The 13,711-nt window shown below is 43.0% G+C and overlaps 1 protein-coding gene across 2 annotated transcripts in view; it reads left to right on the top strand.

Moving 5' to 3' along the window:
* Window positions 1-12,739, top strand: part of LCP1 (lymphocyte cytosolic protein 1) — an 83,799-nt gene extending 71,060 nt beyond the window's left edge. For both annotated transcript variants that reach the window (XM_035003363.1, XM_035003364.1), the window contains 3 exons: window positions 5,121-5,244; window positions 8,160-8,284; window positions 11,026-12,739. In XM_035003363.1, the coding sequence (XP_034859254.1) occupies window positions 5,121-5,244; window positions 8,160-8,284; window positions 11,026-11,158 (382 nt within the window). In that variant the 3' untranslated portion in view covers window positions 11,159-12,739. The remainder of the gene's footprint in view (window positions 1-5,120; window positions 5,245-8,159; window positions 8,285-11,025) is intronic.
* The last annotated feature ends 972 nt before the right edge of the window (window positions 12,740-13,711 follow it).

Below are 13,711 nucleotides of genomic sequence, written 5' to 3'. Positions count from 1 at the left end.
TGTTCTGGGGGGACTCTGGGTACATACCTATTTGGTCATTTGAAGTTGTCCCAAGGTTCATTGATACTCTATTCATTTTTCCCCTCTGTTTGATTTTTCCTCTCTCTGTTTCATTTGGGATAATTTCTATTGCTTGGTCTTCAAATTCACTAATCTCTTCTTCTGTAATGTCTAATCTTGTATCAATCCCATCCGGTGTATATATTTTTTTTATCTCAGACGTTACAGTTTTCATGTATAAAAATTTGGGGTCTTTTCAGTGTCCCCCATGTCTCTTTCTTCCACCTTCTTGAACATATAGAACATAATTATAGTAGCTGTTATTTCTGGGTCTGATTCTATTAATTGATTTTTATCCTCATTTTGGGTCATATTTTACTGTTTCTTTGCATGCCTACTGATTTTTTATTGTATGTGAGGCATTGTGAATTTCACCTTGCTGTGTGCTGGTATTTCTGTATTCCTTTAAATAGTCTTGAATTTTGTCCTGGGATGCAGTTACTTAAACACAGTCTGACCCTTTTGAGGCTTATTTAAAGTTTAAATAGTCTTGAGCTAATTTTGTCTCTCAGTACTGAGATAATCTCCTCTAAGTATTGAACTTGATGCTCCAGGTATCGTGAGGTGTTTCTACTCTGACTGGTGGGAACCAAATTATTTCCAGTGCTGTGTTTGTTCTGAGAATCATTCTGCTCATTCATTTCTGACAGTTCTTGTCCCAGTCTCTGGTAGTTTGCTCACACACATGCATTGAGTAATACTCAGCTAAAGACTTACGACAAACCCTCTGAAGATGTCTGGAGCTTTCTTTCTAGATTACTCTTTCCTCTCCAGGCAGCTCTCTCCTCTCTGGTATTCTGCCCCACAAATTTCAGGCACCTTGGTTTCCTTGAGTTCTCAATCCTGTCCTCTCAACTCAGGGGGACTGCTATGCTCTGCTCAGGTTCTCTCTCTCTCTCTGCACAGTCTTAGGGCTCACCAGGTTTGCTTTCCTTCTTTCAGGGACCACTGTTTTGTGCTTACTTTGTCCAGTAAGGCAGAAGGGTAAGGCCGGTCCCCGTTACCACACCATGGCCAGAAACAGAATTTCCTGCTAGTTCGTCACAAGACTATTTTAGATACCTTTTAGAGTTGAATTAATGTGAGAGCCTTTGACAAGGTAGAATGTAATATATAAATAGAAAAAACAAGAAAAGTAAATGATTTTTGGTGCAAAAGCATGAGCTTGGGAGGAATTTAAGATAGCAAATCTTTAAGTGTAAAATAGTTTGCTTTTAAATGCTTCACTCTTTCCCCCTATCCTGGTGGCCTTGACCAGGCAGAAATCTTACATCCCTTTATTAGAGCCTATGTCACTGTGACTTAATTCATTTTCTACCTGGAAGGAAGTTCCAGAAACCACATGTCACATTACATGATGTCTCACAAGTGAATGGCAAAGACAAGGTGTGTAGTGTCTCTAGGCACTTCAGCTTTATTCCCAAGCCGCTGTCTCTAGGTCCTGATACTCATAATGGTCCTCTAAGTATGTCAGTGTTTCCAGGTGATGTGGTATAATCAGAAGTGATCATGATGGAGTTTGCTACCTGATTCACACTTGCTTTACCAAGTATAGCGCTCTACTACTCATCTCTAAACTGGGGTCTCCTTGAAGTTTAAAGGCAGATGTCATAAGGCTTTTCTGGGACAGAAAACTCCAGAGCTAAAGGAACTTGAGCCCCATCTTCTATCTTGCTGCATACTTCTAGGATGTTACTGAAAGCCCCTAAGGGCTGCCGCACCAGTGTATTTTCAGAAACGTGTGACCTAGCCTCTATTGTCTTTCATGTGTGTTTTTAATTCTTAATAGACTGACTTGGGCTACTGATTGCTTTAAAAAACAAAACAGATCTTTCTAGTTGCAATGGTTAAGTTGACTTTTGGGTTTGGATATGAGATAATCTTTGATATTTTCTCTTTTAATGATAAAAAAAAAAAAACCCTCAGGCCAACTCTAAGCCATTTTGAATTTCATAATACCTGAAAATCACCTTGTAATATCATCTTTGTTCTGTAATCTTATAGAAATGTGGCCCGATGTTGTACTTGATAGCTGGTTTATATACGATAAGGTCTAGACTGCAGCCTGCTGTCCCTACCTGGCTAATCATTCACATTTCTCATGAGTGTTTACTCAAAAATGGTGCATATAAGAAAGTGGACAGAGAAATACATTACTGTTGAAGGTGATGGAATGACTGATAATTATGTAAATGCCACCAGAGGGGATCTTTTTCCTCTCTGTGCCACACATTAACAGATCTATTAAATTTAGAGCTAGTTCTAGCTGGAATTTATTTCATTGGATTGCACAGATGTGCTAATTTGGCCATTTATCTGGACAATAAATGGTGTGTCATATTTTCCCCCTAAGAACAAATGAGAGATGTGTGCTTAAGCCTCCGTCTCCCCTTCAGGAGCCTGGAAATCGTTCTCAGGTTAGAAAGCTGGCAAACGGTGTATGTATAAATTTGGAGACAGAAGCTAGAAAGAAGGAAGCTGCCAGCAGACAGCGGTGTCAGACTCCAGCAAATGAACAAAGAGGCAGGCAAATGAGAAATTCACTCCAGATCAAACAGGCTGTGGACCGTGAATTTGGGTTAGGTCCTTGCAAAACAAAACACCATGGTTGGTCCCTCTGGGTCAAATGTTAAATAAATCAAACAAGCATTGGAAGGCAGGAAGGCAAGCAAGTAATAATCGCAGCCCCTCTGGCGCTGTGCATGCACACCTCATCCATCCTCTTCTGTTGAATCGGGCACTGGCTGAAGCTAAGGCTCGCGACACCCTTTCACGGTGACCAATGATTTCTCAGCACAGGGCAGTGTGCAAGCACCAGTGATACTGGGGATCCTGTCTGGAGGTTCCAGTTAATAAAAGCACTGTTGCCCCAAAACATGTTTGATGGTATGGAGTGATTATCTCACAAGGAAAATCCTAGGTAGACCTGGGCCACATTGATTTCTGTTTTACATTTTGAATCTATAGCTAGTGCTTTTAGTGGATGTCCAGAGTGGAGACTCCAACCTAATTCTGTCCTTTCTTCCCTTTGTTTTTACCGTTGTACTTACAGGTGGGTATACGATTCCATTTAAACCGCCACACCTCCCTTGAGGTGGGCGAAGGGCAATTTTGTACTCACCAGAACCCTGTGCCACCATGAGGGACCGTACTCAGACCCCTAATGCAGCCAGCTGCCTCCATGCTTTTCTGTATGTCTCTCAGTTTCCCTGGTCCTCGGTGGCTTTTTGTGTTTGCACAGATTGATTTTTGTATTGAGGTGAGCCTGTGTATACCGGTTTCTTCCCTAGCTTCTGTCCACTTGAGAGTGTTGTCAGGGAGGAAGAATTTACTCTGCCTTTCAGGGTCCTTCTAGCCAGCATAGGAATCAAACTGACATGAGACAGATTAATAGGAGAAAAGCAAATTTAATTTTGTATGAACAGGAAACCACACAGACGTGGAAATTCCAAAGATGGTCAGGCGAAATGAAGTTGTACATCATTCTGGACTAAGGAGAAGGGGTAGGGGTCTGGGACTTCAAAGGAAAGGAATGTAATTCACAGGAAGATGAAGAGAGTAAATGTTTGGTAAACGGATGTTTGGTGGGGCCACTCAGAAACATGGGACATAGAGAACTTTGATCAAACAGGCCTTGCTAGGTTCCCCCCTGTCTACCATACGTCATTCATGGTATAATGCAATTATCTATGTTGATAGCTCTCTTCCTGGAGTAGGTCCTCTATCTAAATTCTTTTCGGCAGGTCTGGAGGGAGGTAAAGAGCTTTTCCTGAATCTGCTGGGTTTTGATTGCTTTTAAGTCAAAATAATCTTCATGCCCTTGGCCCCTACACTGTCAACAAAGCAGTATGGACATCCTGACAAAGGGAAGTAAGAATTCACCCCGAGACGAGTGGAGCCTCTAGCAGATCAGACTCCATTTGTCCCATGAGGCAGTACATAGACATGACCGATGAAGTGTGCACTCACCTGCCTTTTCTTACCACGTTCACCAGGCGGAAATGCTTCACTGTTAACGGTAAAGGCTCATAACTCAATACCCATGCTTCCTATCAGGAAACAAGAAGCCAGTGATGCCATAAAACATTATCTCAAGAACTGATCAAAACTGGGGCCTTTTTCCAGGATAGGATTATTTTGAAAATCTACCTGAGCCTTATCCCATTCATACCCATTAATTCCTTAGGCTTTGGTCCCATCTCTGGGCCCAAACTAAGTATTTCTCACCTTGACTTTCTCCTTGCTTTCCCTGGGAGAAAGTTATACTAGTTATTGCACCTACCACTCTACTCTTTGATTTACTAGAGCTTGAAGCATCTTCTTTTTTTTTAAGATTTTATTTATTTGATAGAGACACAGTGAGAGAGGGAAGGGAACACAAGCAGGGGGAGTGGGAGAGGGAGAAGCAGGCTCCCCCCACAGCAGGGAGCCCGATGCGGGTCTCGATCCCAGGACCCTGGGATCATGACCTGAGCCGAAGGCAGATGCCCGACTACTGAGTCACCCAGGCCCCCCTTGAAGCATCTTTTTAATCTTTTCCCCAAAAAACCCAATTCTCATAACAGTATGCATCTAAGGTGATTCTTAGGCTCAGACTAAAGATTAACTCTGGTCTGTGTATTCCTGATATTTCTACTTTTATGGTATAAGAAGGGAACTCTTTTCTCTTTTTCCTTTATTATGTTGGCCCCTTGGGTTTTTCTAACATTGACTTGTCCCTCCATTTTTGTGGTTCCTTTAAGAAAAGTGTCACGGGTTTGAATCTTTGCTTTGCTTTCCCTCTCTTCTGCTTTCCCTTCCTACTCAGAGCAATGACAGTGCTTAGAAGGAGGCATTTGCTCTGCATCTCACGATAATAACCACAAAGCTACATTTTAAATTATATTCTAAAAGGAAATAATGTTGCTTTTATTTTATTTTTTCCTTGCAAATGTAATGGTGTCCAGGCTATCTTCTGAGGCATACCTAGAAAGAAAGGAACATTTGTACCCTGGCTACTTTCTGTGTTTACCGAATTCCTTAGCAACTTTTTTCCAGAAATCATTCTTGATTTTGTTCAGGTACACGTTGAATATTCTTGAAGAAATTGGAGGCGGGCAGAAGGTCAATGATGACATTATTGTCAACTGGGTGAATGAAACATTGAAGGAAGCAGCCAAAAGTTCATCCATCTCTAGTTTCAAGGTAAAAAGTCTTAGTCTACTGCTCACGGCCACCTGAGCTCTATGCTTATCTTTATTGTTTTCACTCTGTTTTAAAGTGACCTTGAGTGTGAGGTGTCTGAGGCTCCCCCTCCAATTTTGATTTTGCTTGAATGACCCATTACTGTTTTGGTGTTCACGGGCCATTTCATTGACAAATTTCTTATCACTTTCTCCTGTAATAACTAATTTTAAAAACTCATCATTTTAAACCCATTATTTTAGGCATTTTTCTTCCAAAGTAACATAAAATACGATAATATTTTTTAAATGCACACAGCTTCATGATTCAGATTATGATCTTAATGATGGTGGAATATAAAATGCTAAAAGATCTCCCACGTGGTGTTTTTTGGGGAAAAGCAGTTGTGTACTTGTATCCAAATCCCATTTTTATTAAAAACTGCATTACACTTTATTAAATTTCTTAACTCATGTTTCATACATTAGCTGGATCCTTCCTCTAGGGACTTGCGCACTTGATTCATGTCATCATGTCTGTGCCATCTTAACTATGGTTTTTTTGTTTTGTTTTAAAGGTCAGGAATTAGGGGGAGGGATCCCTTCAGAGTTTGTATTAACATGATTGGTGAGGCAGTTTGTCATGATTCAGTCTTCTGCTTCAAAGTCAAGAAAAAAAAAATTAAAATTTCACCCACCAAAAAGAGCAGACAGTATTTCTGAGTTGTGCTCTGCCAGGAGCGTCCACTCCCTGTGAGCTCATCACAGATAATGACCGCCTTTGTCTCTCCTCTAGCTTACCCTTCAGTCTGAAGAGCTGAGCAGAGGTAGGAGCAGAGAGGCTGGTGAGAGGCGTGAGCAAGTTCTTCCAAAAAAAAAAAAAAAAGATTTGGAAGGGCAGACTTTGTCTGGACTCTGCCCTTGCAGCAAGGAAGCAGCTATAGAAAGTATATAAATGAATGGGCATGGCTGTGTTCCAATAAAACTTTATTTATAAAAGCAGACAACATGCCAAATCTGGGAGCACTCTCAATAGGGACTGTGCCCTGAGCACCAGGGGCTCCTTGTTTGTAATGCCTCGTGTCAGCTCACCAACATCGTGAAGGCAGCTTTACTGGCTACCTCATTTTATAGGTAAGGAAACGAGCTCAAGTGATTGAGGTTACAGCTAGTAATTGCAGGAGATGATCCATCAGTGAGCAGAAAGCGCCTTTACCTGCGAGGGCAGGTTACAGAGCAGCGTGTAGCCAGGGTCACTGAAGCCTTACCTGCAGCGCTCGGGTTGGTAGCCCGGGGGTGCAATCGCTCCATACAACAGCGGCCACTGCCGCCCATTAGGGCGCCCTGTGGCTTCCAGGCTGTTCTCGTGGGGACTCCCTCTTGAGAATGTTTGACAGCTCTTTTACTTCTTGTGTCGCTCTGGGCTAATTTTCTCCTGTCTTCTCATAAAGTCATTACAGAATTGATTAAGTAAAAAAAATAAATAAAACACAAAAGGAAAATGTCCAATTAGCCCCACATTCCTTTTAAGTGAAACCCTTAAAAAAAAAAAAAAAAACCAACACAGTTCACTCTTGATTAACCATTTTGGAACTAGTCCTGGTCCCCCCCGCCCCCCAATCTATGCTAGTGAGCTCTGCCTGTCAGCGCTTTGACAAGACTGTGGGCAGAAAGCAGGGGAGGAGGCCAAACTCAGATCCCTCCATTTTGCTTCCCTCGTGGCTCTTCAAAAGATTCTGTGGAGATAGAAGCTCAGGCTAATGTTGGAAATTAGATTACGGTTACATAGTGATTTTAATTTTGTAATAGTCCTCACATTACCGAGGAGTAAATAAAAATGGACCCATTATATATATATTTTTTAAGATTTTATTTATTTATTTATTCATGAGAGACAGAGAGAGAGAGAGAGAGGCAGAGGGAGAAGCAGGCTTCCTGCGGAGCGGGGAGCCCGATGCAGGACTCGATCCCAGGACCCTGGGATCATGACCTGAGCCAAAGGCAGACGCTCAACCATCTGAGCCACCCAGGCGCCCGGACCCATTATATTTTTTAAAATATCATTCCTCTCCTCCAGAGGACCGATGCTAGAGACCTAGCATCTCGCAGGGGTCCTGTAGCTTGTTCTTGCTAAGAATGCATTCTGATTTGAACCCTCAAGTTGTGCAGTGTTTGGATTTGACTGTGCTCAGAGGGTCACACGCAGTCGCCTCTCCATGCATGCGCTCAGGTGCCCAGGAGAGGGGACAGCAGACGGGAGCACTCGCAGCTCTAGGCGTGAACATGAAAATGTTTTCAATGCCAAAGAAAGAGCTCACGCTCTTAAGTCGGACTTCCTAGGTTCAAATGCCAGCCCAACCACTTACCAGTAAGTCACCGAACCTCAGAAACTCCCTTTACACACTGTCCGTTAAGAGGAGATGCCTAGACCTGAGGCTGGTGGTGACACATGAGGTAACCTACGAGAAGTTCTGGGCAAACCATGAGGCACTGACCGGTACTAGTTAGTGTCATTGCATATTAATCACACTGCCGTAACCACCTCCTTGGACCTACAGACGCTATTCTTTCCCTGAGGTCTCCAAGAAAGGAGCATGTGCTTCATGAAGCTCCTGCCCAGCTGGGTCCTCATCACGATCCCTGCCAGTCAGCTCCGGGATGTCCTACAAACTTCCTTCCATTCACTCCGTGAGAACCACTCCCTGCCTGTTGGCAGACAATGGGTTTCCTCCACTTACAGAGCCCCTAGGAACTTGGTGACACCCCTGCCTACAGAAACTACAGCTGACTTGAAACCCCACGTGGAACGCTGTGGCATTTCCCAGACCAGGCTATATATCTTTCATGTTTAAGAGGGGAGAACCGCCTACTTCCTTTGAGCTGAACAGAAGTAACTGGGGGACATACTGATGAAACTAACTCTTTCTCTCTCTGCAGGACCCAAAGATTAGCACAAGTCTGCCTGTTCTGGATCTCATTGATGCCATTCAACCAGGTTCCATCAACTATGACCTTCTGAAGACAGAAAACCTGAATGATGACGAGAAACTCAACAATGCAAAGTACGTAAATAAACCGGAGGCCAGGGAGAGGAGGACCCAACTGGCAACTGGATAGCTGTAAAGTCTGTTGCTTGTGTCTTTGTGCAAATAGTTTATTGCACTATTTGCTTTTTCTTCTCATTACTTAATGTGTCCCATCATCATTACTTTAGATATTGTACAATAGCAGTTTAAGACTCCTCGTGTTAGAATGGGAGCAAGACAGAGAACAAGAATATTCTTCCAGTTGATAAGCAAGCCTATAGTTTCATAAAACCCATTTCCTAATTGTAATCTATCAGAGACTTCCTAAATAAAGTCCATGCCAGGCCCAAATATAAACACCCCATTTGTGATTACCCATGGATGTGACTGGGCAGGCCTTGGGTTCAAGACCAGTCTGTATGAGCTTGGGAGCAGCTGCTTGAGGACAGCCTTACCATATAGAGTGACGATCAGCATACTGCAGTCTGTGAGCCAAATTTGGATGGTTGTCTGCTTTTATAAAGTTTTACTGGGATAGCCATGCCTGTTCATTTATATATTTTCTCTAGCTGCTTCCCTGCTAGAAGGGCAGCATTGAGTAGTTGTGACAAAGCCCACAAAGCCTAAAATATTTACTACCTGTTTTTTTATGGAAAGCTTGCTGACCGATATGCTGGAGTGGTGCCTTTCTCGGAGCAGGTTGTATTATTTGCTAGAGTTGTCCTAACCAAGTACCACAAACAGGGCAGCTTAAAACAACAGAAATGTATTCTCTCATAGTTGTGGAGGCTATAAGCACAAGACTGAGACGTTGGCAGGGTTGGTTCCTTCTGAGGTTGTGAGGGAGAATCTGTCCCTTGCCTCTCTCCTAGGTTCTGGTGACGGCCAGAGTCCTTGGCTTATAGATGCATCACTCCAGTCTCTGCCTCCATCTTCACATGACCTCCCCTATGTGCCTGTGACTTTACATGGCTGTCTTCCTTCTGTGTGTGTGTCTGGGTCTCTTCTCTTCTTTTATGGGCACCAGTCATATTGGATTAGGGCCTCACCCTACTCCAGCATGGCCTCATCTTAACTATGAAACAACTTTCTTTCCAAAGAAGGTCATAATCAGAGTTACTGGGGGATAGGGCTTCCATATATCTTTTTTGGGGGGAGATGCAATTCAATCCATCAGAAAGTTCCAGAATTAACAAGTTGAATAGTGCCCAGCAGCCCTGTATATATATAAACTCAACAGTATTCTTCTTTCTGTTCCTAATTTGGGAAAGTCGAGGGCCTGTGTTCCTTGTATGCTGGAATTATAAATGGTAACTACAACAGATGGATGGGATAGAGGGGGGATACAGGGTGCTATGGAAGAGACAGGAAGGGAAACAAAGCTCTACAAAGCAAATAACATCTAAGGTGAGATGAATTGAAGGGACAAGTAGGAGGAGGGTAGAGGTAGACAGGTGAAGGAGGCAGAAAGAATACTCCAGGTAGAGGGAAGAATACGTAATGAAGACCCAGAAATTTAAAACAAAACAAAACAGAACAAAAATGGGCCTAGTTGTTCAAGGGGAATGTGATTAGGTTTAAAGAACTTAAAGTTCCTTAAATTAGTTTACAGAGCCCAAGGTCTTAATATTGCTAAGTGGTTCAGCTGAGGTTCAAAGTCTGACATCAGAGCCCAGCCTCCCAAGCACTAGTCTCTATGGGCATGATGCAAAATTCCTTAGAAAAATGGGTAAAAGGGATTATACAAGATGCTAAAAATGGTTATGTTTTGGTGGCAAGGTTTGCATGATTTTTTGAAGCTCTTTTTTCTAATTTTTCATCAACTTCCCTCCTATATTATAATAGAAAAGTACATTTTTAGTTCATTAATAATTAACATAGAAGAAGTGATTGAGAAATGGGCAAGGAGAAAGAATGGGGACTATGCCTGCCTGATGCTTTTCATTTACTATGATCGACAGAGGAAGAATAAAGTTAGTTTACAGAGCAGAGGGAGTAATGGGGCTTTGGGTAGAATGGAGGATCTCTCGAGTAGTCATTGTAAGAGGTTACTAGATAATAAATGAAAGTGAATAAAAGAATTGCCAGGTAGTAGTGTGGGCTCATTTGAAAATAGATTACAACTCATAAAAATTATCTTCATATAATTAAAAAGCGAGCAAAATGTTCCAATGGAGCCATAATAATCTTATGTGGAAAATGTGTAGTATAAAACTCTGGCTATACTAATATTATAGTAACATAAATAAATACATGCCTATGTGGGCAAGGACTGGAATGGAACAAAGAATAAAGCTGATGTGTGAGGTCGAAGTATGACAGATGCATCTCCCCTCTTTTCTTCCTTGTAAAAATGTTCCTGTGGTGGAAATGGAGTCTGCCAACTTTTCCCCGCGCACATTCTGATTCAGTTCTATGACTTTTTCTGCTGTTCTACAGCCCAAGAGAACACTCATGGTGAAGGCATCAAAAGTGGCAAGAGCTAAGGGGGTCTCTACAGACAAATAATAAATTTGGTAATTATCATGAGTCTAGACAGCAAGTCTGATAGAGTCAGGAGCTTTGTTGGGCCAAGATTTGCCCACAAAAGTGGGAGGATGCCATGACTGACTCCAGCTATTGCAAGAATGAGTTCTGCAGAGTATCTACGATGGGGTATGTGGTGTGTGGTACATGGTATGTGGTATGTGGAACGGCAATAACTATGATCCTGAGGGATCCCCATTCACACTTTGTTGCTCAGGCTCTCCTCATTCTTCCTCTTTTCTCCCTTTTAGGTATGCCATTTCTATGGCCCGAAAAATTGGTGCCAGAGTGTACGCCCTTCCAGAAGACCTGGTCGAAGTGAACCCCAAAATGGTCATGACAGTGTTTGCTTGCCTCATGGGGAAAGGAATGAAGAGGGTGTAAATCCCAGTGGGGAGGTGACACGCACATTCCTGATTGCTCAGCGTGGGATGCCTACAGGAAGCATGGGGATGATTGAAGCCGTTCCAAAGTTTTCAACTTGGTGACATTATACAGGATTCCAAAAAGTGTATGTTTATTAAGCCAGTTAGCCTCTCCTGTATTTAACAAAAATGCTTCATTCTTTGCAAACAAACAAACAAAACCCTCTTACAAATCTTTCTTATTGTTGAATTTATTGCTTCTTGAAAATCTAGAGGAAAAAGAAAAAAAAAAACTTATCTTCCAGGCACCCTTCCTGCTTTTGCCATTAGTCAAATATAGAAGCTGCAGTGTTACTAATTTTAACAATATTTCAAACCAGTTTAATTTGGCTGCCTTTTTTGTTCAAGGTGAGAGCCAGGAGGGGGGAATCATCCAACCAGTCCTAAAGCCTGTTTCTGGAGGCCAGCATTTGATCTGTTACAAGCCTCTCCTTCTGTCCCCCTTCTCCTACAGTCTGTCTCCCGTGGCTTTGCTTTACACTCGGTCAGAACTATGCCTTCTCTGTGGCCCACCTCTGCTGCCCATCCTCATGCCTGAGTATCTGACAGATCAGTCAGGCTGTTGGGGTCCCAAGAGTCAGTGGTGACTTGCAGAAGTAAGAGCCTCTCCTCAGAACTTGTGTCCCAAATGTCGTAAGTTTTGGTTTTATCAGCCAATAGGAAGCTTCTGTTTTTTAACTCTACGATTTGGGCTCAGACCAGGTCTAACATCTTGAATACTGTGCCTTCAGAGAGATTCTTTTTTAACTAGGCAGGTTACATCCAAGGAGGGTGTAATTGAGTATCATACCACTAGGGGGCAGTGTGGAGCCACAACAAAGCCTCTATCCTTCCAGGTCCTGCCTCTCCACGCTAAGTTTAGCCCTGCATGTTAGATCTCCTTGTGGTATGGCTATGTAACTGGTGACTGGAAGCAATTCGGCTCGGCTTTCATTTGCTCTTAGATCTTAGTACATCTGATTGCTGCAAGGCCATATTATCAATGTTTACTTTTTTGGTAGTGTAGAAGCTTTTTGCCACCCCCAAGCTCAGGGGGCCACATGTGCCAATGAACAGCGCCCCCACCACACCCCCTGACACCCCCCCACACAGAGTCATATACATATGACATTTAAAGAATTCTGAAACAAAACCAGAGGAGCATGAATTTGAGCAGCTGTAATAGATGATACGAAGCAACAGAGCCTTGTGAACCAACACTAGACTCCCTCCGTCACGGAAACAGGGCTCATCAACGAGGTGTCCTCTTCAGGGACGGCATTAATGGAACTTAGCCATTTTTCAAAGCAATTGAGATGCCTCGCCCTGGCTCTTTTTCTCCACAGCACGTTCGAGAAGCCAGTCTGTGGCCTCTCCTAGCCCATAATTTGTATTTCTTCTGTATCTGAATACAAAGTGGTTGGCTTCATCTTAGACTGAACTTAATGTAGCCTCAGATGATTCTCCCCCACCTGCCTCCAGGAAGACTGTTATTGCCTTAACGGAAAATGAAGATAAAGTAATGCTCAAGATCTCTCCAAATAAAATGTTCCCTTTATGAGATGTCTCTGGATGTTTGCTTTTGAAAGTTCCGTTAGAATGTAGTATAACTTACTAATTACTTCATTCAGCCAACACGCGTTGAGTGCCTAATATGTGGTAGGCATTGTGCAAGGTTTTAGAAATATGCCTCTAAATAAGACAGGCATTGTGCTCAGCTGATCAGGTTCAATAAACTGTCAGGTGTGATAAGTGATAGATAAGGGCAGGGTGAGCTTATAACAGTCTAAGGAGAAATATTTTAGCTAAAAACGGAAGAGTAAGCTGATATTAGACACATTGACCCCAGTCATGAACAAAAACCAGATGTGGGGATTGGTGCAAGATAACTTCTAGAGAGATTGGGGAAGGAATCTTTTTGGCTGGCAGTAACTGATGTCCGCTCTCTAGTCCTCACTCGGGGCGGCAGGCACCATGGGGGAGGAGCATGGGGAGAACGCTGAGGAATTTCGCACCTGCCAGTATCCTTTCAGGTGGGCCACTGTGATGGAGAAGCATCCATTTGGTTACATCCTGACCAGCAGAGGATCCACACACCCACACGGCTGCTAGGAAGCTGGGTTTTTGTGCTTACACCATGAGTTGCTTACACCGTGAGTCCCAACTTCACCAGCAGCTTCTTTCTGGAAGTGGCTCTTTCCTAGCCTGAACATTCCTGCAACTTCCACACTTAGGAGGTAGCTGCCTTCTCTACTGATCAAGAGGCTACAAATCTTCAGTGTTCCTTTTTTGTACAAGATTGCCTTGATACATCACTAACAGAAAGACTGACCAGGTACAGGTGAGCAGAAACAGGTACTCTCAAGGAAAGAAAACAAGGCTCTTGGAGAAGAGAAGGCTAATGGAAAATTTTTCTAAATTTAAAAGTTTGTTGGGGCGCCTGGGTGGCTCAGTCGTTAAGCGTCTGCCTTTGGCTCAGGTCATGATCCCAGGGTCCTGGGATGGAGTCCCACATCGGGCTCCCTGCTCGGCA

This window comes from Mirounga leonina, unplaced genomic scaffold (assembly GCF_011800145.1).
Source record: "Mirounga leonina isolate KUSES-001 unplaced genomic scaffold, KU_Mleo_1.0 Mir_127, whole genome shotgun sequence".
Lineage (NCBI taxonomy): Eukaryota > Metazoa > Chordata > Mammalia > Carnivora > Phocidae > Mirounga > Mirounga leonina.
This window is presented reverse-complemented; position numbering and strand designations above follow the sequence as displayed.